Consider the following 27493-nt stretch of genomic DNA (forward strand, 5'->3'; position numbering starts at 1 on the left):
TCTTTTCAGTTTTATCCCTTTCTGCGTCACGGGGCTGCCAGAGCCTATCCCAGCCACTTGCAGGCAAAGGCAGGGGACACCTTCTTATTCAAAGTTTTCTTTATTTTCATGACTATGAAAATTGTAGATTCACACTGAAGACTTCAAACTGTGAATTAACACGTGGAATTATATACGTAACAAAAAGGTGTGAAACAACTGAAAATATGTTGTATTCTAGGTTCTTCATAGTAGCCACCTTTTGCACACACTCTTGGCATTCTCTTGATGAGCTTCAAGAGTGTCACCTGAAATGTTTCTCACTTCACAGGTGTGCCATGTCATGTTTAATAAGTGGGATTTCTTGCCTTATTAATGGGGTTGGGAGTCTTGGGACCATCAGTTGTGTTGTGCAGAAGCCAGGTGGATACACAGCTGATAGTCCTACTGAATAGACTGCTAGAATTTGTATTATGGCAAGAAAAAAGCAGCTAAGTACAGAAAAACGAGTGGCCATCATTACTTTAAGAAATGAAGGTCAGTCAGTCCGAAAAATTGGGAAAACTTTGAAAGTGTCCCCAAGTGCAGTCACAAAAACCATCAAGCGCTACAAAGAAACTGGCTCACATGCGGACCGCCCCAGGAAAGGAAGACCAAGAGTCACCTCTGTTGGGGAGGACAAGTTCATCCGAGTCACCAGCATCAGAAATCGCAGGTTGACAGCAGCTCAGATTAGAGAGCAGGTCAATGGCACACAGTTCTAGCAGCAGAAACATCTCTACAACTGTTAAAAGGAGACTGTCTGAATCAGGCTTTCATGGTAAAATATCTGCTAGGAAACCACTGCTAAAGAAAGGCAACACGCAGAAGAGACTTTTTGGGCTAAAGACCACAAGGAATGGACATTAGACCAGTGGAAATCTGTGGTCTGATGAGTCCAAATTTGAGATTTTTGGTTCCAACCACAGTGTCTTTGTGTTGAACGGATGGACTCTACATGCCTCGTTCCCACCGTGAAGCATGGAGGATGAGGTGTGATGGTGTAGGGGTGCTTTGCTGGTGACACTGTTGGGGATTTATTCAAAATTGAAGGTATACTGAACCAGCATGGCTACCACAGCATCTTGCAGTGGCATGCTATTCCATCCAGTTTGCGTTTAGTTGGACCTTCATTTATTTTTCAACAGGACAATGACCCCAAAAACTCCTCCAGGCTGTATAAGGGCTATTTGACCAAGAAGGAAAGGGATGGGGTGCTGCTCCGCCAGATGACCTGGCCTCCACAGTCACCGGACCTGAACCCAATCGAGATGGTTTGGGGTGAGCTGGACCGCAGAGTGAAAGCAAAAGGCCCAACCATCTGTGGGAACTCTTTCAAGACTGTTGAAAGACCTTTTTTTTAGGCTACCTTTCTGCGTAGAATGAAATTTTAAAATACTTAAAAATTCAAATCTGACTTGACTTCTTTTATCAGAACGGCTGGCAGCCTGTTTAACTGATGGTCCTATTCTAGACCAGGAAACGTAAGGAATAAAAGTTCATCTGTCCTGAATACATTCATTTTTATGGCATCTTGTAGCCTCGTTCTTGATGACTTTGTGTGAAGAAAAGAACTGAAAAACTATTCTAAATGTACTTTCAACTAATTAGGAGATGTCGTATCTCCTGATAGCATTAGCAGGAGATCAGCATCAACCCAAAAGTCTTCAGGAAATTCTTGGAGATCTAGCTCTCTTAATGTTTTGTTTTAGCCAAAGATTATCCTAATCTTTGAGACCCTTGGCTGATGAAACCTTAGACATTTATAAAATCTTAATAGCACAGTTCTTAGTTGCACTAAGAAAACAAGCTAATGCACCAAACTGAAGTGGATCTCTGAATTAAGAAGAATAAAAGATTTTAAAATAAATAAACAACATAAAACTTGTGATAAATTAAAAAAAAAAGCCAGACACAGTCACTAAATTGTAGAATGGGTTCAGAAATGGGATTGAGGCACAGTTGTGTATGTTGTCCACATTGTTTATCCTTGCATGAGCGGCAAATTTTTACACAAGGAAGATAAAATAGCATACAATCATCTACACACATAGTCTCACGGTGACACAACCAGTTTTCTGTAGCTGGGAACACAGCTTTCTCAGTGTGACATTCTCTACTCAGTGCCAATTCCACACTGTGAGCTGCATTTGCTAGTTTTACTGCCAATCCAGGTAAAGAGATTACAGACGTGCACAATGCAGCCTTGTGTTCGTCTGCCAGGAAGAAAATCAGCCCCTTTAAGCTACAGAACACAGAGGCAACACACAAATTCACACTGCCTTGGCCCTTTCCTCACACACAACCAAGAACTGCCTTTTTCTCCAGGAACATGGCTTCAGATATGTCTCTTGCTGGTACCTCTCTCACACAAAGCAGCTCTGTGACTACAACGAGCCAGCCTGCATTTCTTTATTCTGGTCTCCAACACTGCTGTGCATTACTATTACTTGCATCATTCCCAAAAAAAAAAAAAAGAATTTGGCTTACAATCAGTCACACAGTCATTGTTATGCTGCACTAATGGCTGCTGTATGGTTACAAACTATTGTAAAGAAATATGAAAGCGAGTTACACTTGTGTTTCATCATCTTTCTTAATAATCTAATTAAAAAAGGTGAGAAGGAAGGTGAGCCGGTGTCACCCAAACTGAATAAAGGTGCTCCCTGCAGTATTTGAAGTTGGACTCAGTCGCTGAAAAACTTTGACACTTGAAGAGGAACAGAGCTGACACAGGATTTTAGAGGCACACCTTCGGTAGAGCAGGAGTGAAATCAATGTTTCACTGTTGCTCAAGCTTTTGACCCAGTTAATCAGCTTCTTTTAACTGGAGAATGCTCTTTAGCATTTGAGATTGCAGTCATTTGCATAAACAACATGAAAGGATGGATCAACCGTGCCACAATCAAAGCCTCATAAATCACCTTTCCCCTCCATCTTTCTTCTCATTCAGCCTGAATTTAGGCTGGTTTTCATTGTTCATGTATGGACGCATAAATGCATCTCACTGCTCTCATCAAGCTGTCGGGGATACCTAATACATTTAGAGTGAACGTCTAATTATTTTTTCACTGTAATATTTTGTATTTATCATCTAAAATAGTTCTAGTAATTGTGTATACTAATCCAAAGAAATATTAAATTAATAAATAGAGTGTGAAACATTTAGAGAAAAATATATCAATGTTGTATTTAGGCAAAAAAATCCTTGTTGGTGGAAAATAAAAACACATCAAACTTCAAGACTGAAGCATGTTAATGATATAAAAACTCAAAAGTTTGTCAAAACATTCTAAGCTAAATACTTAACCAAAACCACCTACGCTGCAGAAAATCCCATGACATAGATGTGATTTTTCTCTCTTTGCACGGTGAAAGAAGCAACATAAGAGTTCAGTTTTTTTAGGGTACTTTGTATGTAGATTTGGATAGCTTTTTACCGGAAAGTTAGAGTTGAAGTTGTAATATTTTGCTGGATGAAGCAGGAACTCACCCCAACATAGTTCTGGACCTTGATAATAGTGCTCATCAGGGAGGAAGGAGCTGTTAGCGAGTCTCAGCACTTTCAAACTATCCGTTCAAAATTTAGCTATGCAGCCAGACCTCTGGCAGCTTTTTGACACTCTGGACTTGCCTTACTCTTTCCACTCTTCATCAGCCTCATTGCTCCCACTTGAGCTAAGCGTTCATTTCACTGTCCATTTTGGCTTTTGTGCTCTGTTTCTTGTTCCAGACTTTTTCCAAGTTCAGGTTTATTGTCTTCATGTTGCCAACCTCTTTTCTGGATCTGGATACACATTTTGCCTCTGGACACTGACTTGTTTTGTCCCTGGGTAATGGGTTTTATGCTGCTTTAACCTGTGAGCTGTTGACCTGTTGGATCACCCCCGAGAATTCCGGATCACTATTTTTAAGATGTTCAGATGGACATCCTGGATACATTTCAAGAGACCTGAGGATCACTTCTCACACCAGCCAACTACGCTACTTTTTTGATGACATTACATACATGAATTTTACCTGCCTGCTTAACCTGACGAGTTCCTCACATCACAGCTGGAACGGGTGTGGGTTTTTATGTACTTGTTTTATTTTTTATTTTGGGTGGATGTGTTTCAAAAACTGTTATAGAATGTATGGAAAAGCAGGAATCCTGGTGATGTCATTTGCAACCAATATGATGAAAACCATATAGCCAAAAAAATAAAAAGAAATTAGCTCAAAACAAGTTTTTGTTCCACCCTAGGTAGGCTAGGTCCCTAAAGCTGCAGATCACTAAATGCACAACATTTACTCTTTGAAGAAACATGAATCTAAATAACAGCAGGAGTCTGCGACTTGCAAACTTACTGACATTGATAAAAACATAAAACATTCGGTCCTAAACATTTTATAAGTCCTATTTTTAAGCATAAATTATAAAGCTTTCAATAAATACAGCAGACATATTTGCAACAATCAGCAACAACTCAATGTTTGGCTGTTTTTATTTTTTTGGAGATGAAAGCCTGGTCCTTATATTAGGACTCACATGTTAATGTTAAAAGGCTAAAGTGAACATCTCAATTCCTTAAAAATAGGAAAAACTGAGCAAAAGCTTTATGATAAAGCTGCCAGTGGCAAACAAGATATAAAACATTAAGAATTATTGCTTGAACAACAATCTATTACAGTCAAAATTATGAAAGTAAGATTTGTAGAAAGATTTGTATCTTCTGTTACAAAATGTCTCCTGTGATTTGCCTTTTATGTGTTCTACTTTGAAATCCAAAAGTCGCTGTGTGGTGTACAAGGTGGGTTAGAAACTGAATAGCATCCACAGTAAAACACAGATGAGAGCAAGGTGTAGATTTCATCAATCACCCATCACAAATTAAATCCTGATGCTTTGACGGATAATCATAGTTGCCACTATTTCATCACAACCTCATCATAACCTCCATGCCCTCCTTCAGGAGATGACATTTTTCTCACCTCAGCAGCACTCTCCCTGGCACCACCAATTGTGTTTGACAGTAAAATCACATTTTTAGATCATAGATCACATGTCAGTTTGCCAGATGAGAGGTGGTAAAGGATGACAGAACAATTTTGACTCAGGGCTATTCAGAAAGCTTTCATTTCCCACCCGCACAGCTCATCCTGACATCCTGAAGTCGTGTCGAGGGTGTCGGAGAGATGACTGGTATGTCCAGTGTGTGACATGTGTTCGTGGCCTTTTCCCAGCCTGGAGTGTGGAGCGCCGACACACTGTAATCTGGACCACCAGCACCACTGAAGACGCTAACCGGAAAAAGTTATGCATGTACACTTTCTTGGTTTTTCTCCTCCCTGTCAAAAGATGAATGTCAGGGGGAGAAGAGAAGGTTGAAGGGATGCTGAGGTGTGGGGACGCTGCAGTGGAACATGGAACAATGGGCGGCCTCTGGCATCAACCTCTGGACAGCCCACGCTCGCTTCACCAAAGACACCAACCTCACCCACAATGAACTGCTGCAGCGGGAAGGGAGGCTTTAGAGAGTTCAATTTCCAACACAATTGGCTGTATTCTCCTCCTTTAAATGCCAAGGAGATGGTGTGCAGTGTGTGCCTTTGTGAGGAGCTTTGCTTACAGCGAGTGTCCTCTAGCAGCAGGGACAGAGAGAAAAAGACAAGAGAGATGGCAGAGACGGCCGGGATGGAAAGATGGCGTGGAGACAGAAATAGCCTAACCGTGTGAAAGAAAGGGAAAACGGATAAGACTGAATGACTGCAAGAAAAGAAAAAGAAGTACAGAGAAAACGAGACAGGGAGAGAATGTTTCCTCTGGTTGTCACTTGGTCAGACTCGCAGGGAGCGTCTGAAGGACAATGCTGCTACTAGTGGAGTGTGACGTCTGTCCTCTATCCAATTTGCCCCAGCCAAAAAGAAAACACTTATAATCAAGTGTCAATCATGCATCACACAACAATAAATGGCTTTAAAATTGGCCGCATTTTAGTTATACCTCATTAAGGACTCAAAGAATAAAAGAGGGTCATGTAGATGAGAAAAAAACCTCAGGGGGTACAATTCATGTGAAGTCATTGTAGGTCAGAGCAAAAAGGATTGAAATTTAGTTTTTATTGTAATTTTATCCACTATGATAAATTGGAAAATCTACATAAATGGGCAATATTATACTCTGCTGCACATTTGTGAAGTGCAAATATATGCATTCCAGGTGAAACTGAGATTGTTTTCATTCTGCTTTGAAAGCAAATGAAGTTCTGAGTAAAATCTGTTATTTTAGTTGACCGCAATGAGAAAGCGATTAAGAAACAAGTGTGAAATTCTAACTGTGGAATCAAAAAATGAATACTTTGTGTGTGTGTGTTTTTGTAGCAGTTTTACGCTGCGTCCAAAACCCAGGAATTATTTTTTTATGAATCAATCTGTACGATAAAACGAACACAGGTGGGAAATTGATTTGGACTGCGGGGCTGCCAGATGCCCATCACTGGCTCTGGAGGCAATGGTAAAGTGAGCGCCAGTTTCATTAATATCATTTATGTGTGGTCACAGGGCAACTAAGCTATTAATATTATACAATTGTGCTTGTAGCTCTGTTGAATTATTGAGACTTTCTTATTGCTTTTAAATATTACATGTGATTAATTCCAAAGACCTGTTGTGCTTCAAAGATGAAAGTGGCAAATATGTCTTGTTTCACATTCCCACTAGTGCAAAATATCCCAATCCTAGGCAGGAGAGACGGTAATGGTAGAAGTAAAGCACCTGCTACCTTACCCCCCCGTGCCACACTCAATACAAATATGTCTGCCGTCATCAGAAAAATTCCCAGGGATGCTGTTTTTGTCCGCCATCGTCTACATTTGAAGGGCATTTTGCTGCCCAAAGGCAAACGCCTCAAACCTTCTCTGTTAGCATGGCGCCCAGCTCGTCTCTGAGCCGGCTGGCAGCACAGCAGACAGGAGAGTGAAGAGTGAGGAATAAGAGAAAAGCCACGGCAGACCTCACCGGATTCAGCCAGTACAGATCAAAATTTCCTCAAAGCCCCTGATCACTTTCCCTCACGTTCACGTGTTTCACTCTTAGAAACTGTTTACCAGACTCCGAGAGCTTATCTGCACATACACCAAACACACACCTACTGTAAAGACAGATTTGAGATGACAGTTTCCCAAAAACCGAAACCCCTTTCAACCTGAAGTCAAGCCAGGTTAAACATTTAAGAAGGCAGGAAAACAATTTCTACTCACTGCAAACAAATATTTACAGCGCTGTGGAAAAAACAATAAGATGATGTGAAGGCAGCTCTGCCAACAAGGGAGCTGACTGGTCTGACAGCCAGACGGCTGCCTGCTCATTCTTCTAGTAGAATATCTGTCAGCCTCGACTGTTGGACGTTTGCGCATAAACACCAGCACACAATTTATCTCCAATAACTTCCTTTAACCTACCTACAGTAAGTCAACATTTTTGGAAGCTAAACATATCGTAATCTCTGAAACAGTAATAGTCATTTTTAAAAAGGCAAACAATTGTCATAAAACAGAATTTTTGCGTTTATGATTTTGATGTCCAAGGACAAATTCTTCATTTCACTTAAAACCTTTTATTTATGCATTTATGCACTTGATTGAATTGAAAAGGAAAACAGTATATTTTATGAAACACGACTGACAACCCTACCTTTCCTTAAAAAGGTAACTTTTTCTGATACATCCAAGTCTACATGTTCTGTGTTCTTTATTCCAATTCATCACAATAGCATCTATTTTAAAAATTATGGTCAAAAAGGTGCTCCGCATAGCCATATGCAACTTCCAGTCTGGGTTTGAGGTTGTATGATTGATATTACAAAGCTTTCTTGGCTAATGACCTTGAAAAACACCATAATAAAGATCCCTGATAACCTTTAATGAAAGCTTCAATAAGGTCTGCACAATAAAACGCAAATTTATCATCAACGCAATATAAGCCTATGCAATACACAAATTGCAAAAGTCAGCGTAAACTGCGATCAAAAGTTACCCTAAATATCACACCTGCTAAAACAATCCCATGGCAACTTGAGGTATTCAAGTATCAAACAGAGTCCCATTCACCAATGGGATGGACTCCTTCACGTCGCTGACTAATCAACAACGTGTTAGACACTTGCCTCTGATGTAGACGTGGGTCATTTGGAGTATAATTTAGGTTATGTTGACTTTTATTTACATACAACTGTTGCACTGAAATGGAAAGGATTTTTGTTCATGTATCCAAAGTCATATCATCATCACATTATTGGATATAGCAAGTTTTCATCATATCGTGCAGTCAATCCAAAAGAAGTCAGTCGAGTATGAAGAAATCCAGAAATTCTCTTCAACACATCAGAGAACATTTTGAAAGAGAACATCATCAAAGTTTGAGCCAAACACAATTTGTCTCCGTGTTTTGCATATTGCTCCATCAAAGTATTGTTTTACTGGTAATTTTGCTGCAAAAAATCAAGTCTTCAAGTGACACCCAGGCGGCTCAATGAAGTCCTTTACTCAAGATTCAAATGCAGTTTGATTGCTTAGGAGTGTCTGACAGCATAAAAAGGAAGATGCCTTGTTAGCAAATCATTATGATGACCACCTGAATTTTGACTACATTTTGTATTCTGAAAACTTGAATTTTAAACTTCCTGAAAAACCAACCAAAGACTCAGTCTTTTTGTGCAAAGTGCTGTGAATAATGCTGGGTTTTGTGAAACCGTTCTTTGGGTGCTGATAATTTTGACCTGAAATGGTAATGTGCTTGGTTCTGATTATCCCAGCCTACAAAAATCACACACATTGACAGGGCATTGAGGTGCAGGGAGGAGACCTGTCTTTGGAAAGTCCTCTGCTTGAGAGAGAAATGTCCTCTCATCTCTGATAAGGAGCTGATGAGATAGAAGGATAAAGTCAGTGCTTCTCCTGGGCCTTATCTGATGCTGTTATCTGAGTGCACAGCACCCACCATCTCACAATCTTTACACCCTTTGAGCACCTCTCTGAAACACTCACACCACCGTCATCGCACACACTCACACCCACACACAACCTAACGCTCAAACATTCTAAACACCGTACCAGCTTATTGATTACTTTGACACGCTCCCATTGTTGAACAGATGGTACACCTAATATCATGTGAAATGGAACTGTTCTGTGTTATCTCATGGGGAAAGGACATAAAATGACTATTTTCTCACCTTTCTAAAAGACAGAAAAAAACATAGGACAAAAAAAGAAGAGAATCTGTGCACTTACCTCTATGTCTGTTAGTAGTCTTATCAAACATTAGCATGGCATCGTCAACCTGGAAGACACAGGAATAGAACTGATGTTAGTTTCTTCTGTCATGCAAGAACTATTTTGAAATTCAACTCAGTTCATTCTGAAAGCACCAAATTATGGCAGCGGGTGTTCCGAGGCACCAACCAAAAACAAGAAGGATCAAATCAAGTGAATCGGGGTATAGTTCTACTAAAATCAATTCAAAAACATTTCCTGAGTTATCGCGGGGTAACGTTTCATAAATAACCCAAGATAGGTGATATCCACAAAATAAAACTACAGATATTTAGGCTGTAAAACTCCTCACTACACACTTTTTATACTTTTCTCAGACAATAAACATTTCACACTTTCTTGTTTAAACTCTCAAAGTTCAAACAAACTGTTGCAGAAAAGTAAAATCTGCTTGTGATAAAAGATATATGTTAAGGTGGCAACCTGAACGTATTTTGTACAGGAGACGTAGCAAGGAGGGAACTGATTACCAATGTCAACAGCCAATCAGGACGCAGAACACAATGAGCTGTTTAAAAGAAAGGCTTCCAAAATTGCACTACAAAAAAAATAACCAGCAAGACCATCAAAGGTGAACCGCCATAAAGCAAAGGACAAATGTAGTTCAAGATTTTTATTGTCTAACTAAGTCCTGTTCACATCAATTATCTCAACTATATGTGAATATTAGTCTAGACAGGTGACCAACAAAAGACAACTATTTTTCTTTACCTATTTCTCTATGAGGAATTCATATTCATCCTATGATTACAGGGTCATCATCAGACAACCACCCTCCTCTTCATTTGATGTAGCAAAACATTTGAGTGAAAACTGCAGTGTGCATACAGTGTGTGAAAGAGATGCAGAGAGTCAAACAGTGGCAGGTGGCCACCAAAGAAAAAAAAACTAAGAAAAAACAATATTGCTAATTTTGACGAAAACCAACGTCCAGTCTTGGTGAGAGTGACGGATAGACACATTACACTAAGCGGGCATGAGACAAATGGTATCCTTCCTCATCTCACAGCTGTTGCAGCTGCACCACAATATCATCCTTCATCATGTCCAATAATGCCACACACAGACAGACTGGATTTTTTTTCTGCAGACACCCCCTAACAAACTCATCCTTCTGTAACTCTGATAAAATGCTTAAAAAACAGAGTGAGGCATGCTCATTTAGCCTGTGATTTTTCCCTTATAGCGGAGAATGGAAGGCACACAAAAGCCGTTGACAGAAACAAAGAGCGAAAACTCGACACCATTTATGCAGGGAAAGTGTCTCCAGGAAAGTGTAAAAGCGCACCGAGGAGGCTCGATGCTGCACAGGAGGAGGGGCATACACAGGCAAGCATGCATCTGGGTTTTTCACTGGAAGGTTAAAAAGCTTCAGGAGGAGATGGGAAGAGACAAGAATAGGGGTCTCACTCAAGCCGAACTGTCTGATTGGATAAATAGAAGTGCCTGGCAGTCAGGCAGACTACCGCTGGCACGTTGTTCATGCCACCCTCTTGCTACACATTTGGCACAAAAGACATTGGCACAGCAGTCACTCGCTGCATGCCTCGGAGGCCACATGTGGCTTCCAGGCGATTTATTTGTGTCTTTCCATCATATTTCAAATTTGCCAAAAATAGAAGGCAACACAGAATTTAAGTAACTTCCATATGCAGTAACTAAGTCTAGACAGTCTAGTACCAAAACAGGCACAAATAAAATGTTGGAACAGCCTTGCAAAAAAGCAAGGCTTTTACTGTCTTAAGTGTTTTTTTATTCATGAGTAAAACAAACTCCCATTCTATTATTCAAATTTGTTTTCTTAATTTAGCATATTCAAACACGTGATTAAATTTACTTTAGTACTTTGAAAACATTTTTCTGAAAAAAAGGTTCTCTTCTGAAGGTTTACAAGAAATGTTGGGCATTGCAATAATAAAGAACACTTTTGTCTTTTATAATATATATTTTTTTATTAATGTAAGGAATGTTCTTGTTCTGACCGTGTTGGAGACTAGATTCTGTAATAGAAAATACTCCGCAGCAGCAAACGTTTAAATGATTAGTCCATGTTTATGTCCTTTAAATGTTTTATGAGTTGTAGTGGATGTTGCAGGAGATCAAACATTTTGGTTTGACTGGTGATATTTTAAAGTAGAGCTCTGAGCTCCAGGAGTGTGAACATCTTTAACTCTGGGAAAGCAGCAGTATAGATGTTTTACTGTGCAAACCACCTCACAAAAAGAGCAATATGTAATATGTGGTGCAAAACTGTAGAGTTATTGACATATGAACAACATATTTATCATCATTTTCATTTTTGTACGCAAATATTTATACCAGTGGGGCCAATACTGTGAAATGTTGTTTGTGAAATGATGATGAAGCACCCGAGCTTTAACAGCGGGGATGAAGGCAAGACATGAAGAACTGTAAAGCAGTACCATTTAAATTGAAAGATTTACAAACAAGCATTTATGATTTATAATCTAACCTTTGTCTGATGCCAAGTCATTGAATGAGAAGCCCACCAAACTGAAGGGAATTAAGATAACTGGAATATGTAGATCTGAGCATTATGATTTAATCAGCAGACTTTAAAGATTACAGTAAAAGAACTTCATTAGTGATTTTGAGTGGGTTAATCACACTGTTGTGGCTTAAAAGATGAAAGAACTTTGACTTGCGAGTTTTGTTGGAAAAATTCTGACCATAAAACCAGAAGCCCTTTTCTCATGTCTGCACATTTGACAGCGTGAAAAGCTGTACTGCAGAGTTTTAAGATGGAACGACGTGTTTACCAACTATGGTAAACCTTTAATTTGACAAATGCGGCTGACACCCTGTGAATATTTACATAGTCGACAGGAATTTGAATTCTGTCACCTACTACCAGTAATACTTATGCAGCCAACAGAGTTCATACTTCATGGACCAGTGAACATGCACGCAAGGCAGCTAGACTTTTAAGACTAGGGGGAAAAAACATGGTAGGGTCCTCGTGAAACACTAGTGTTGTCAATTAAAATCACTACTGTACTCTGTTTCCATACAGTTTCATCCTCTGTGCACCTAAGAGTCTGCTGCTGGTTTCCTGTCTGACATGTACAATGATTTCAAAACTTTAAAATGCTAACTCTTTCTTGAAACAATCTGCTCAAGAAAGGATAAATGTTTGGGAACAGCTTACTGTCCCAAAGGAGGTGACAAAGAGGATTGGGGTTTTTAGGCAGTGTGCAATATGTCAAATCCTGTTTATTTCATGGGAGAAGTGGAGGTGGTAGAGGAGTATGAACATCTTCGCTGTGAAGATGCAACAGAGATTTTTATGTAAAGAAGGGACAAAGCAGACTGTACTTTTTGAAGAACATTTAGGGGTTTGCAGCAGGATCCTCTATAAGTCTGTTGTGGAGACTGTGATGACATCTGCAGTCTCTTGTTTGAAATATCACAGAAATTGACTCAAAGACCCACTTTGATAAAAGTTGTATTTTTGGGGGGGTTTAAAATTTTCCTGCAGCATTTTGCTGATGATAGAGAACATGGATAAAGAAAATTAAGCTCAAAATTGCATTTGAATCTGGAGCAGATGGGCAAGAAATGCCACTTGCAGACACATAGATCCATGTAGGCCTTTTGTTTGGGCATCTGGCTTAAAACTGTACGACTGAATAGCTTTGATATTGCTCGTCATTTCTTGTTGCACCTGTAATGTTAGGTTGGTCTTCAACACGGGGGGAATTTCAAATTGAACTACTAACGCTCTGCAGAAACTTTGCCCAAATAACAACACAGGTTTTTGGGATTTTGGCTAAAAACAGCATCATCATAACCAAAGACCACTGAGAAAACTTTTACAATAGATAGAAATATGATCAGAGCGGGTCCGAACAAACTGATTATGACAGCAGAGTCTGTTCTGGAGCTCTGTTCTATAGATTGTCCAAAGAAGAAGGCTTCAAAAGATGAAAAACTTAATCATCCTCTTCATGATGCAGTAACTTCCCAACAGTCAGAGGTTTCTTCAGTTGTACTACTGACTGCCTCAGGTGATCCTTCCAGCAAAAAGTTAATAAAACTTCCAATTTCCCCTTAGGAAACATTCAAGTATTTTCAAGTTGACTTGCTTTGTTAGGTGTCAAGTTGAGGTCAAAGTTGACAAAAATTCTTTCACAAAATAATGCTTTTCATCATTAAAGTAGTCCACATCATTGTCAGCCATCAGCTGCTGTGAGCCCCCCTGTGCAGTAATATTCCCCTTTCTGGACGGCAGTATTGAAAGTGCTTCTGGTGTAGAGCCATTCACAGCTAGAGAGCCTGTTGCTTTGTAAAATGACGCAACTTCCATGAAAGGAAGTGTATTATATAAATGTGTGAACTGCGTTGTTGTGACACTATTAGAGAAGTACCGTCCTGTCAGCAAGACCTGTCCAACAAAGAGCACGGATTCACTGTGAAGCACTGATGGGCACTTTAACAAAGAGTGTGCACATCATGTGAGGTCACACTTCAGCAGGTCATACAACACAGTCTCCCCACCTCTCTCTCAGTCTCCTGCACTGTGTCTGTCTCTTCCCTTCTCTATGCCACTTGCAGAGTCTATAGAACCATCTCCTGTGCTTCAGGGCTTTTCAATGTAGTTATTCAAGCAGAACACAACTGTGTGCCTCCATCTGATAGAAGGTTAAGGACCTCTTCACTGCTCACAAAAAAGCCCGCCACACAGAGGTGAGGCCAGGCTCACCTCAGGGAAGAAATCTTTCTCTGTCCTCCTCCTTCTCTTTCACTCTTCCTTTTCTCCTGGTGCGGTGAAAAGAAAGGTTCAAAGGATAATGGCTGTCTTATCACTATGTAAAAGGGGAATGGGAACTCCAGCGAAGTGCCTGGCCTTTTGTGGCAATGAAGAAAAGAGCAAAAGTCTATTTCGTTGTGGTATATGCACTGGAACCATCCATGACCACTAAAAAGGAGAAGGCAGCTGGAAGACAGTCAGCGGGCAAAAGGCAGAGCAGCTCTTTAACTAAACCTGCAGCAAACACACCTGAACCGCATAACCTCTTTCTAGCAGGCGGCCAGCAGGGCTGCATTAGGCTTGTAAAGAGTTGGCTTCATGCGACTTTTTATTCACAAATCAAGTGGTTAGGAGGCAAATCGCGCTGTGACTATCCTCCCCACTTTCCTCCTGATTTTTGATGCCATTTCAACTTACTGTACTTTGAGCTCTCAAGAAGTTATCTAAAACCTGCTAGCATGTATTGAAAAGGTTTTATGCCTTAAGAGTTGGTTTGGAAAAAAAAAATCAGCCGTAATAACAGCAGATTTAACAGACTGCAGCCTTCAGGGGCTGCTGACCCAGGGGACCTGTGTGATGTCTTCTACAGGTTGGCTTGTTTGATCCTTCAGTGGTGTTCAGCAGCTTTTAAAGCAGCTTTGAAATATAAAAAGACTAAAACTACCTTTTCAAGAAATGATGCCTATTTTTGATTTATTTTTTAAAACTTTTATTACCCTGATCACAGACAGAAAATATATGAAAGAAAAAAATGTCTCTTTCTTCAGCAAAATTCCTCTTGTAGTCGAGAGTAGATTTCTAAATCTGCTTTGCAAGAACTACAACAACTCTGGTCGACGGTACATCGCAAAGTTCAATTTACTAACAAGGTGATTTTTTTACTGAAGGTAGTGATAGAAATCCCTCTATCTAACTCTATAATTTTGACAAAAATATCACTTAGAGGAAATAATTTTTCATAAAAATATTCAAAATTAATGAACCAAGAAGGACAAAAGTTACAGTTAGCTTCAGAATGAACTTTTCCACTGGTTAAAGTATTATTGGAGGAAATAGAGATGCCAGTTATCTAAAACCGTCATGTACATTTCAGTAAATTGCTTTTATTGATGGTATTGTAATAAAAAATACAACATATTTCCCACATTTCTCTATAAATTAAGCAGCTTTTAGTGTTTATATGTTAGAAATGATCGAATTTCTAATGTTCTATTTGCATTGCACAATTGTGTTATTTGTTTACAATATTCTATCTTTGACTAACTTTTAGATTGTCAGTTTTTGCAAATCTAATCTAAATCTAACTTGCAAGTCATAGCCCATTATGAAAAATAAAATTGTTTTTTCCAATAAAGTGTTATAAACAAATGCAAAATAATAAAGACAAATGTAATATGTAGTTTGGAGTGGGGATATTAAGACAAAACTAACTTTTAAAAAGTGTCAAAAGTAACAGTGTATTCCTTTAGCTCTGGGAAAAGAAACAGTTAAAACTAAATCAGAGTTATATTTAACGCTTTTGGATGTTCTGATTTGATTAGGGCCATCGTACCTTTGCTTATGTTATTCTAGCCATGCCAAAAAAGATGCAAAATTATATGTCACAAAAAATAGTTTATGGAGTATCCACATCCAGGAAACTGGCACTACACTAAAAAGAAAAAAAGAAAATCCGCAAACTCAAACATGACAGAAAATAACCTAAACTAAACCTAAAAGAAATCAGTGGCTAAACAGGATTCAACCAGGATTGGTTGAAATCACAGACTGTAAAACAAGGAGGGTAATTATTTCAAACAGGAACAGCTGTGGTGATATAAACCACAAAATTACACAGGAGAACTGAGATAGAAGTCAACTAAAGAAAACTAAACTTAAAAAAAATATAAAAACAAGACAAAAATAAAACCAAGAACACTGAAACATGATAAACACCAGCACATGTCTGATGTTTGCGCTTCTTAGTAAATTATGATTAGAAGGTACATCAGTTAAACAAATTGTTTGAATATTTAGATCATGATGGCTATACACTCTGCCACTGCATAACTCTTAGGTTTTGTTCAACTAAATGACTTGAGGCAGACTAATAGTTTGTAATGTAAGTCATTAGTAAAAACAGGAATCTTCCAACACACTTCACCTATAGTGCACCCCACAACTTCAAACTCTGAAGAACTGCTTCAGATAGGTATTTAATAACAAATGATGGTTAGCAATCTCAAAAGTTGGTAAAAGAAAAGAACGATGTTTCTTATAACATCATGATCAAAAAATAAATCTGATTTCTTATTTGTTTACAAAATACAAAATGCGTTTTGGAAAAAAACCTCTTAAGAAACAACTATAAATCTTTGAGATATAAAATAACAAATTTAGTTGTTTTTTTTTAATGATACAACATTTATGTAATCTTTATGTCAGGGACTTGTGGTGGCAGAAACACAAATTAATAAACTTGGACGCGACAAAATCAAGAACTAAGGGAGCACAGAAAAGATGACAAAATAAATAAGCTAAAAAAAGGATCTAAAAAAGGCTGACACCTTAATACACTGAGGGTTATTAAGTGAAAGGGAGACAGCTGTGGATGATTAGCAACATAAATCTGGTGTGACTATGATGGGGTGAAAACCATTGACTGTATATGAGGACTGGACCGAGTGAATGCGGCGTCATGCAACTCCAATGAATGAAGTCTATTTATTCGCCATTATTTCCAGACATGACGCCGCAATATTGGAGCCAGAACTCGTCAGTAAGTAATGATCAGTGGTGTGTGTTGGTCTGAGTCATTATTTCTATGGCAACCACCGCCAATCAGGAGTGAGCTTGTTGGATGTCCACACCCCTACCAAGTAAAAGCAGGCTCTGGAGAATCTGTCAATCAAAAATTTCAAATGTTTGATTTGAGACCAGCTAAATTTAGAGAGGCACCTGATTGGTTAGTTTATAACTCATATAACGTGCACTACAGAAAAAAAATATAATGAAAAATATAAGATTAGCAAGAAGATGTTAAAACACTATCAGAGCAAAAATGGTTATTCTGACAAACAGAATGACTGAGTAATAACTGTTTATTTCACTATAGAAGTCTATGGGATTTTGGCTTCTTGGAGCCAAGATTCCATTTGGAACGTGAGGTTGGAGAGGTCACTCATTCCAGTACTCATATGCAGTCAATGGTGACAACTCAAACCAAAACATGACCAAAACCAAGACATATCATTGAAAAACAAACTAAAGTATACAAAACTTTCTTGATCTTCCACTTTCGGCTTCTCCCATCAGGGGTCGCCACAGCGAACGAGTCGCATGGTAAATTTGGCAATGTTTTACGCCGGATGCCCTTCCTGACACAACCTTCTCAAACCGGGCTTGGAACCGGCAGAGGTAGAGAAGGGAACAGGGAGCAGCCCGGAGTCGAACCCGGGTTTCACGGACGGAAGGCGCCGCAAACCAGCACGAGCTAAACTGGCTCCCACAAAACTTTCTTGATATTGTGTGAAAATATCTGAGAGTAAAATAGTTGGCAACGTGAAAAGTTGTTTTTGTCATACTCCTTGGGCATCTTCACACTGGCAGGCTTTATTTGCAGTTTGGTTCATTTAATAGATAGCCTGTCTCTTTTAGCAAGTGTATAAGTTCAACCGATTCTGGGGAGTATTCCAGGAAGCATGTTTAAACTACCCTGACTTTAACCCTGAACTCTGGCTGAAATCCGCCTGAACTTGCTTACTCTGGGTATGTGGGGTCCAAAAGACCGCATATGAATTGGCGTAATTACGCTCGACTTGGTAATCCTGGGTTAATGCGCGTGCACGGCAAGCACATAGAGGCATTATCAATGGATCGCCGATTTCCGGAGTCACCATGGAAACGCGCGGAGAAAAAAATAGAGCGCTATACTTCAGTCAGACGGAGTCGGAGGTTTTAATGACGGCGTATGAAGATTATACGTACATCAAAAAAGTGATACGGCTGTATCAGTAAAAGAAAGTTTCTGCTTGGAGAAAAGAATGGACAAAGTAAACGCACAAGTTTCTATCTCATTTCTATTTTTATTGTGACACATATATATGTATAAATTATCCAACTTAAATGAATTAATTCAATTGGTAAACACTCAATATTTTTAAAAAAAAAACTCAAATTTACATATTTATCTAACTAAAAGTCATGTTACTCCAATTCAATTAAATGTTTTTCCATCTTCATTTATTGTACTACTTGTACTCTCATATGTCTAAGTTTGAGCCTGCAGATATTCTTATTTTTATAACAATAAAATGACAAACAATATGGATTCACAACTTAAATATTGTCATGTGCCATTTCTCGGACCTAAACATTACACCACTATCCAGTAGGGCTGCTAAATAACCTCATCATCCTCTCCCTCCCTCTCACTCATGGCGCAGAAAGAATTAAACATAACAGGACAAATAACTCGGCAAAACACAGTAAAACAGTAACACAGTGACACATTTGGTCAAAAATCCACTCTTAAACCAAAATCCATCCAGACAAGCAAAGGAAATGATCTCCCACAATTCCTTGCGATCTAACAGCAGCACCAAAGTTGAATTAATTTTAATGAAAGTAAAATAACTATGTCTGATAACTACGTGTTATTTTTAGGTTGACTGAACTCAAAAAATTATTTAACTAAATCAAATAATTAGGTTAGATCAATGTAAAAAAGTTCATTTTTAAACATCCATATGTGGTCTTATCACCCTCTCACAGTGGAAAAAGTATTATCTGAGCTTCTTCATCCACTAAATCATCTTCAAATGGACACGCCATGCTGTTTCACCTCTCTGAAAACAAACTAACCTTCAACTAAACCTGCTCCAGACCAAGTTATGTTCAGAGCATGAGTTGCCATGGCAACTTGACATACCCTGAAACATCCCTCCATTTTTGGAACTGAAAGCTGTTATGCTAGTTACCACTTACAGTGGTAACTAGCATAACCTGCTTTCTGGAATACCCCCCTGGTGTGGAACACACAAACCCCGGTCAATTCTGGAGCACACTCAAAGGTGAACCTACGTGTGAAAGGGATCTACAGTGAGTAAATGACATAACTGCAGTTTGAGTGGAGAAAAAAAGAGGAAAACGGCTCAAATCAGAAGAACCAAGATTGAAAACAAAGTTGATAACTTCTTAAAGGGTGAACATGATGTAGGGAGGAGGAAAAGGCACTTATTGCTGAGGGATAATCTGAGGATTAGCGTGACTATGTGGTTTTCTTTTTTGTGGCCCCCTACATCCACCCCCTCATCAGGCAATTCCACCCCAAAGTGAGCAGCATTTGGAGTTTATAATAATCATGAAAGATGTATCCTGTTGCTGACTAACAGCACGAGACAAAGCCCAACTGCAGGCAAAATGTCCTTGTCTGTTTCGATCCATATGTTTGAACAACCTCCCCAAAACACACACACACGTAAAGGCAAAAAAAAGGTTGTTGAGTGATGAATTATGTATCAAAGGACAAACACATCAATAAAGGCTAATGTGCTCTGTTTTTAGACAGGAAAACAGCAGAGGTGCCAGGTGACAGGGGGAGATTTAAGATCTCTGGAAATGAGTTATGACAGCGATTTAGAGAGGTGTCAAATGCACATTTACATTCACCTCACAGCTGAAGGCTAACAGAGTGGCCCTCCCGCAATTTGGGGGAGACACTGATATAGATCATATCTGATGCCAAAGGAACAAAGGCCTGAGCCACAGACAGTGACCTTAGAGTTGTTGTGCCATTCCTTTCGTTAAGAAGCTGCTCTTGTGACGACAACAGACATACCGCCATGCTGGTCGTATATTGACTAGACCGTACTTTATTTATTGGGTTTGTTACACTTTGTGAACTTAAAATGTGCTTTTACAATATTTGCTAGATGAGATTACAAAGATTATTAAGTTACGTGATGTGCAAGCTCAACGTTTTCTAGTTGCATAGAATTCTTTGTCCTCTGGGAAACCTTTAAAGAACTATTTTTTAGTTCATCATACCCCACCTTTAAAAAATTAGCAAATTACTAGAAAACGAGAATTTATAGAAAAATAGGTGAAGTCATCCCATAGTAAACAATGACAGGTGTTTGGCCATTCTTCTGGGTTAAACAACGGCTTGTTTGACAGGATTTGCACATTTATGTGCAAATAAGGTTTTGTAAAAGTGTAAACTCTGCATAGTTAACATTGATTTAAATGCAAAGACAAGGGTTAAACATCTTTTGGAACCATAAAGAGGTTTTATTTATTTATTGTTTTATGTTGTAAACCTGAGCAACTGTTTAATGAGTTCACCAGAAGCGGCTTTGGTAGTGCACAAGTCAGCTAGGAGTAACCTCGTAAGCTGACATTTTGGTTTTCAAACCAGCCTTCCCTCTTTCTCACTTGTTTTTACCAAACGGGAGGTTTCTGTGTTGCTATATTTAAAAAATAAAAATAAAAAAAAGACAAATACATTTACTTTTCTTGTCCCCGTCAGCCATGACTTTTAGAACTGTCCAAGTAGGAAGTCGTTGAATAATAAAAATGCAAAAGTCCTCCGCCTGCTACAACCAGAAATTGCTAAATTTGTTAACCTAACCTCTAAAATATGGAAGAAATAGACAGAAATGTTTGTCATATTCATTTTTTACTAAATTGGTTTAACGTATCTTCAAACAGATAGGTTACCTTACAGAAAAACTGTACATAAATGTTATAGACATCTCAATGAGCTAGATACAAAACAAACACTTCCTTTATTTTTTCAGAAACATGAGTTCGCAGACACCTTCATTTTATTCTCTGGCCTATACTTGGGGTAAAAATGTTTCCAGCTTTTACAATGTCACTTATCATAAGCATGTCAAACTTAGTCTATCCCTGTATCTAATCGTCCAGTCCTCACCTCTACTGCAACTGAAAAAATGGGCACTGCTTGTGTTATGTTCTACTAGGTGTTGCACATTCTGATTTCTATCATTAAATGCCACAAAAAGTAGCAAGGGAAGGTAATTCACACATAACACCAAGGTGTTTGGCTGCCACCAGATCAATGGAAAGAATTGTGTATGAGAAGAAAGCCTCCATTAAAAAAAACGGCCTTCAAACAGAATCACTATCTTTAAGCACCTTGTTGACAAAATAGCTTTTCATATTTCAGATCGTACTTTTGTAAATATGGCAGTTTGTTGTTAATTTTGCGGCACTGACTCAGACAGTAGAAAGACACAAAAAAAAAATTGAAATCCAGCAGCGATGAGGTAACTGTTGCATTAATATCACCTCTGCTAAGTTCAGGGTCAAGGAGAAAACTGGCACTGCCCCTTGATAACACCTCCACTCACAGAACAGCATCTAATATTCTATTACAATGATGGCAATTAACAGAGAAATGATAGCAACCCAGTCACAATGGACAAATTTGTGACAACCCTTTCAATTGTTCTTTTGTGGAGGGAATCTATATCATTGTCTGAAAATGTTCGGCTGTGGCGTGCTGCATCCACGCTTGAGCACATTTACAAGTGGTGCTTAACGAGAAGCAGAGGGCACAATTTTTAGCCCCCTTTAAGCTCTTCCAATTAAAGAAAGGTGGCAAAAGGGACACTGTGTGGCCTTTGATGGGAAAGATATTTTATCTAGCTCCACAGCTGGGTACGACAGTGATGTTCAATGTGAAACAAATGTTTATCTTTCCAGAAGGAATGGTCCACTTTCATAGGGTTGAGAGGTAACCACTAATGAGAACACTATAAACACAATTTACATTCTGATAGATGAAGGACAGTATATATGTGGTGAAAATTGTTAAATTCTGTAGGTTTTCCCTCCCAAAATGTGTCTGCTTATTCTTGTGCTGGTATGGATTTGTACACAGATTATAAAATATTATAATGGATAATCAATTATTAAACTATAACTCAAAATCTGCACAAACTATATTGTGAAACCACTAAGGTGAAACACAAAAACATTACCTCAGATGTACAATTATTTTTTTAATGACTAACAACTAAATTAACAGAGTGATATATATACTTAGATGTTGCAGGAATTCAAAAGACCCTTCTTGTGTGCATAATTATTAATGATTCACACCAGTGTTGGGAGTCAAGACTTATTCCAGTAACTCTCCTTCATGTTGACATTAACAAAATGGCTCGAGAGAAACAGTTGAGGAAGACAATTCCTCAAATGTGTCAGGATTACATATTTATGAGGGTCCTCTGCTCAGCATCCAAGGAGGTCGCCATGGTGACACAAACTGATACATATTCTAACAAAGAACTTGTGTGTCAAAGTGTGCCTTGAAGCATTGTTGAAATGGTTGGTGGAGATCTGTAGCTTTCAGATCAGCAAATACACAATTAAAAAGACAGTCATGCTGAGGCCACTTTTATCAGTGTTGCACTACAGAGATGTAATAAAAGGTTGATGGAGTGATGCCTTCAGGAGGGCAGACTGTAACGATGTTGTGCAAAAAAAGGGTATTACATTAGCACAGCTCCGCACAAGTCTGCTCCAGTGAAAAAATGAACCGTGTTTGCACCCCGCTTTGCCGTTAATGAAGAGTACTTCTATAGATTTATCAGAGAAAAGTATAAAATTTCCACCCACAGTTTCGTGTTTACTTAAATGTGCCTTTAAGTTACATTTTGAAGATAGTGCATAATTTAGGTGAAAACAAAGTTTCATGTGGAGTGGAAAAATATGTGTGTCAAAAGCTAATGACCTTCTACACAAGCAAAGGTGTAAAACTCAAAACATTTGCTCAAACCAGGAACCAGGAAGCTTTATAAACGTCCGACGAGAGTAGGCCTCCAGTGTGTTCCAGGTTCTGGGCCTGTGCTGGCCTCACAGAAGCATGTCCACCCAGTTGAGCTCAATATGCTTGGGGAAGTGGGACTTGGCCTCATCCATCAATCTGCCTGTCTTCCTTTGCCAAGCTGCAGGGGACTACCTATTATGGAGTCATTTTATTAATAGGGCCCTTTTCCTCTCCGCCACACTCGTGCAGAGTGCCTCCTCATTCTGTCAGAATGGAGTATGCCTGCAAGCCACCTCCATGAAACTGCAGCACCAGAGCACCCCCCCCCGCACTCTTCCATGTGAAAGCTCTGGCTGGGAAATATTGTGCTTTCAAGCTAAAATAGTATTTGGAGAGGTGAGCAATCCCTTAGCCCTAGAGCAAACAGTTTAACATTGAGGACTTATTTAAAATGATGTCCTTCCTCTGAAAAACCAATCAAATTTCTCCTTTTGTAGACACACACACACGCACACACATACACAGACAGGGATGCAGACGCTTGTGCGCATACATACACACTAGAGGTAGGTCTTTCACATCCTGCATCACGTTACCTCTTCCTGTTAATGTAAATATGGCTGTGAGCGGCATTGACTGGAGGGCAGAAAAAGGTCAGAGCACACAATCAAATGTTTGGTGTGGGAGAAAAACAGTGCAAAAGGTGAGCGAATCAGATGGGAATAAGTTTGTTTAAAGGGTTAAACAAACAAGAAGATCACAGTCACTGTGATGTAAAACTTCTTTAATGAATGATTTGTTCTTATAACAGCCATCAAATTTGCTTGCTTCCAATCAGTGCAAATATACGATAATGTGAAACTGCTGGGAGAAAATGTCTTAAAGAACTTCCTTGATGTGTCCTTTCTCCAACAATGGAAGCAGCCCAATTAGGGTTTCTTTCACAGCTTTACCTCATTTGCTCTGCTACCAATCCCTTGATGGGTTTATGAACATGTAACTTCCATATCTTGGCTCAGTTTCTTTTCACACGGGGACAAAACCAAGCTCACAAAAATTATAAGATCAAGCTTGGTGTGAATTGTTATAAGCTTATTGGTCACATGAGTCTGCCATGGGACATTGAAACCATTTGAACTTTAGACAAACCACAGAGACTGAAAATTAACTGTGGTAAACTAAAAAACACTTTCAAACGAAAATGTTGTCTAGTCTTTGATAAAAGGACAATGACATGCTTTAACCTGGTAAACTTCCTCATTAAAAACAACATTTTGCAAACGTCTTCCTGTGTGTCAATCTATGCTAGGAGTACAATAAAATCATCTATCCATGCACCAAAGTGCTTGTTTACTTATCAAATGTGTAACTTAATATACATTTTTTAGTTTGAACCTGTCCCAGTTTATTGCATCCCCCTGTTATAAAACAAATGCAAGAGATAGAAGAAATTCTTTCGTTCAACTCAAAGCTTAAAGCTGGGGTTGAAAAATGGAAAGACTAAAAGTTTGTGGGTACGTTTTTTTTGCAACTTTCAGTGCATGTCAGAAACATCAAGAATAAGCAACAAAGTGACTGGGATTGTGTTCTATTAATATAACAAAATTCAGTTATTGGACTGGGGGAGGAAAACTGGAAATCCATTAATGCACGAGGAGATCATGCACACTCCATACAGAAAGAACCCAGCTGGGATTTGAACCTTTTAGCTGTGAGTTAAGAGTGCTAACCACTACACCACTGTGCAGCTACAGCAAAGTTAATTGTAAAATTATTTTGTGTGTTGCCTAATTCTCCCTTGCTTCCTTCCATTCACCATTCAGCCTATAAAGATGGAACAGCAAGACCAACAGTCATAAATAACAATAGCAAAATATAGTTCTTTCTACAATGGTAACGTTTTCTTTTACATTTATTTCTACCGACACACTTTTTATTTGATGTAATAATGTTTTGGTAACATGACTTTTGAAACTGATAGGCTCATAACATTTGGCAATGTAAAGAAAAGGCTTGGTAATAACACTGACTGCAGGCGATGGGGAAACACATCTAATCTTGGCAAGCATTGAACATTTCATTCACAGAACCCAAGAGAAAAACTATTTTCAGATGTGCAGTTGGAAAAAAAAAAAAAGAAATACTGGTTTAAGCAGCCTCTGTTTTTCATGGTAGGAGGGTGAGTAACTAGACAAGAAGCCGGCCTGAAAGAGAGCATGCCGTCCTTTGTAATCATGCTCTTTTTCACATCTCTTAGGTCACATTTGTGAGCAAAGAGTTAGCCTTGAACTGGATAGATGGTTTTCAGCTCTTTTTGTTGGTGATGAGTGCACTCAGGAATGCAACAAGCTCCTTTTACCCACTGACTATCTCAGCTAAATGAAACAGGGACGCGTTATACAATAAAACCATAATAAACTGTGCTAATAAGCATCTAGAAAATAGAAAGCAACCACTGGCTTTCCATATTCATGAATCTGTTAAACCTGTCATCGACACTTCGTTTCAGAGTTCAGTGATCTGATCTGAAAATGTCTCTGTAGAGTGTATCCTGCGCTTTGATATCAATAGGTGAACAAGGTGGATCAAAAGGACTGCTGGCTTGAATAGAATAGCATTTATTTAACTCACAATGGACCTGTAATACCTGCAGTGTTTTACTTAGATTAAGTTTAAGCTTTTTTTAAAGGCCAACGCAATGATTTGACATTTCTCCCTGGAAAGGGGGAGAATGAGTGCAGATAAAAACTTCTCCTTCTCATGCAAAACACTTTCATCTGTCGTCAAGTGATAGCCCGTCTCTCTTTGTCAGCACAAGCATGGGAGCCCCCATTTGAATATGGTTACACATCCCTCTATTTATTAAAGCTTGGATTAACATGACAGGAAGTTTTGTCTGGGGGCTCTTTAAGATGGCTCAGAGAGGCAATCTGGTGACAGTAATAGGATCCAGCTAATATACTTGACTGATGCTCCTTTCCCTGTGTTATAAAGCAGAACAATGGGAGTGGGGTACTGGGAGTGAATACATTGTGTTTTCAAGCTGTGTGTGTGTATGCGTGCATAAATGCCCTGGGGGGGTTGGAGAGTTGAGGACGGTGCACTAATCAGCCAGTAAACCATCACTTAGCAAATATAAGAGGCAAAGAAATAAAAATACTAAAGGTCATGGAGCAATTCCATCAGGACGACTATGCAACAATTAACTGAACAGACAAAGGCTCTGACATTAGAAAGAGAGATAATGGGGATTTACTCTAGGGTCCGGAAGTTTGTTGAGATTTGTGCAAAAAACAAATGAAGCTTTGTTGGATTTCCAATCTGAGTAGTTCAACAGTTGTTATTTTTTGGCCTTCAATAAGTTAGGAGAGATGATGTGTGTCAATTCTCCAATTACATTCTTTTACATTCTTTGAATTTTTGTATTTTATCACTTGTTGAAACAATTCCAACAAATATAGTGTATAGTGTTTTTTTTGCATATTACTCTTAATTTTTTTTGCGTTTTCAGCTGAAATTAAAAAACCTGTTGTATTCTAAGATATAGTTTCTGCAAGAGTTCATTAAAAGTTGTGGGTGGGACTGTTGGCACCCCCATTTCCCATTAAGCATCTGCTTAAACCCTCTCCTGCTATCTTACAGCCCATTACAACCCTAATCTAGAATTACTGGTGCAACAATAATGTCAAGAAATATGAGATCTATCTGCTGTACAGTTTTGAGCCAGATTTCAGCAAAGACGTACATGAATCTATTTGACTACAAGAGGATGCATGGGAATGGTGCACAGCAGGGAGCTGGTGGCTTGCTGACTGTAGCACCTACGTCACAGCTTCAAGCTTTTTCAAACAGCATTTTTTCATCTGGTCCTGAGTTCACAACAATTTGAATAAAGAAATCCAGAACTGCAATTTTGGGCTTAATTTTGTTTATACATGTTCTCCATCAATCAGAAAACTCCACAAAAACATGTTAAAAACACAGAAAACAGTATTTTAATTGTAGTGAGTGTTTAACAAACGTTTATTGTGTATCGCTTGGTATTACAGAGAGTCCATGAGAAGTTTTACCTTTTTAGCTTTGGCTGAAATTTGCTGCACTTTTATCCATTCCTGCCAATGACTCTGGACGGACACTGTGTGTAAAAGTGTGTGCAAGTTGGGTTAGCAGATCAAACACACATCTGTTAGAGAGATAACAGAGAATCTGTGCCTCGACCACAAACCTCTCAATACTAATTAACGATCCACTGATGGCTGCCAAATGCCAACTGTCATTAGCACCCCACGCAACATAAGTGCACAGATGTAGATGCACACACTGTCAAACACAGATGCATGGCGGTTCACAGGCTACCACAAATTGTGTGTGGTGAAGATACATAAGAACATTGCTCACTAAACACAAAAGAGCTCCAGCAGTCATGTCAAATGGTCACCTGAATGGTGATTTGATCTACAGTTGATTGTCAGCTCAGTTTGACAGCTCGTACACAGCATTCTTAAATGATGGAATGACAACCTAAGATTCCGAGTAGCTGGCGACCTTTAACTTCTCCACTGATAGCAACATTTGCGTGCTCTGATGCTCCATGCTCGGTAAAAGCATCTG

At 38.9% G+C, this 27493-nt stretch overlaps 1 protein-coding gene across 8 annotated transcripts in view; it reads right to left on the reverse strand.

The window, feature by feature from the left end:
• Nucleotides 1–27493, reverse strand: part of msi2 (musashi RNA binding protein 2) — a 313108-nt gene that overhangs the window by 120548 nt on the left and 165067 nt on the right. For all 8 annotated transcript variants that reach the window (XM_023962329.1, XM_023962328.1, XM_023962327.1 and 5 more), the window contains exon 7: nt 9291–9339. In XM_023962329.1, the coding sequence (XP_023818097.1) occupies nt 9291–9339 (49 nt within the window). The remainder of the gene's footprint in view (nt 1–9290; nt 9340–27493) is intronic.

The sequence above is a fragment of the Oryzias latipes genome, chromosome 14, assembly GCF_002234675.1.
Source record: "Oryzias latipes chromosome 14, ASM223467v1".
Classification (NCBI taxonomy): domain Eukaryota; kingdom Metazoa; phylum Chordata; class Actinopteri; order Beloniformes; family Adrianichthyidae; genus Oryzias; species Oryzias latipes.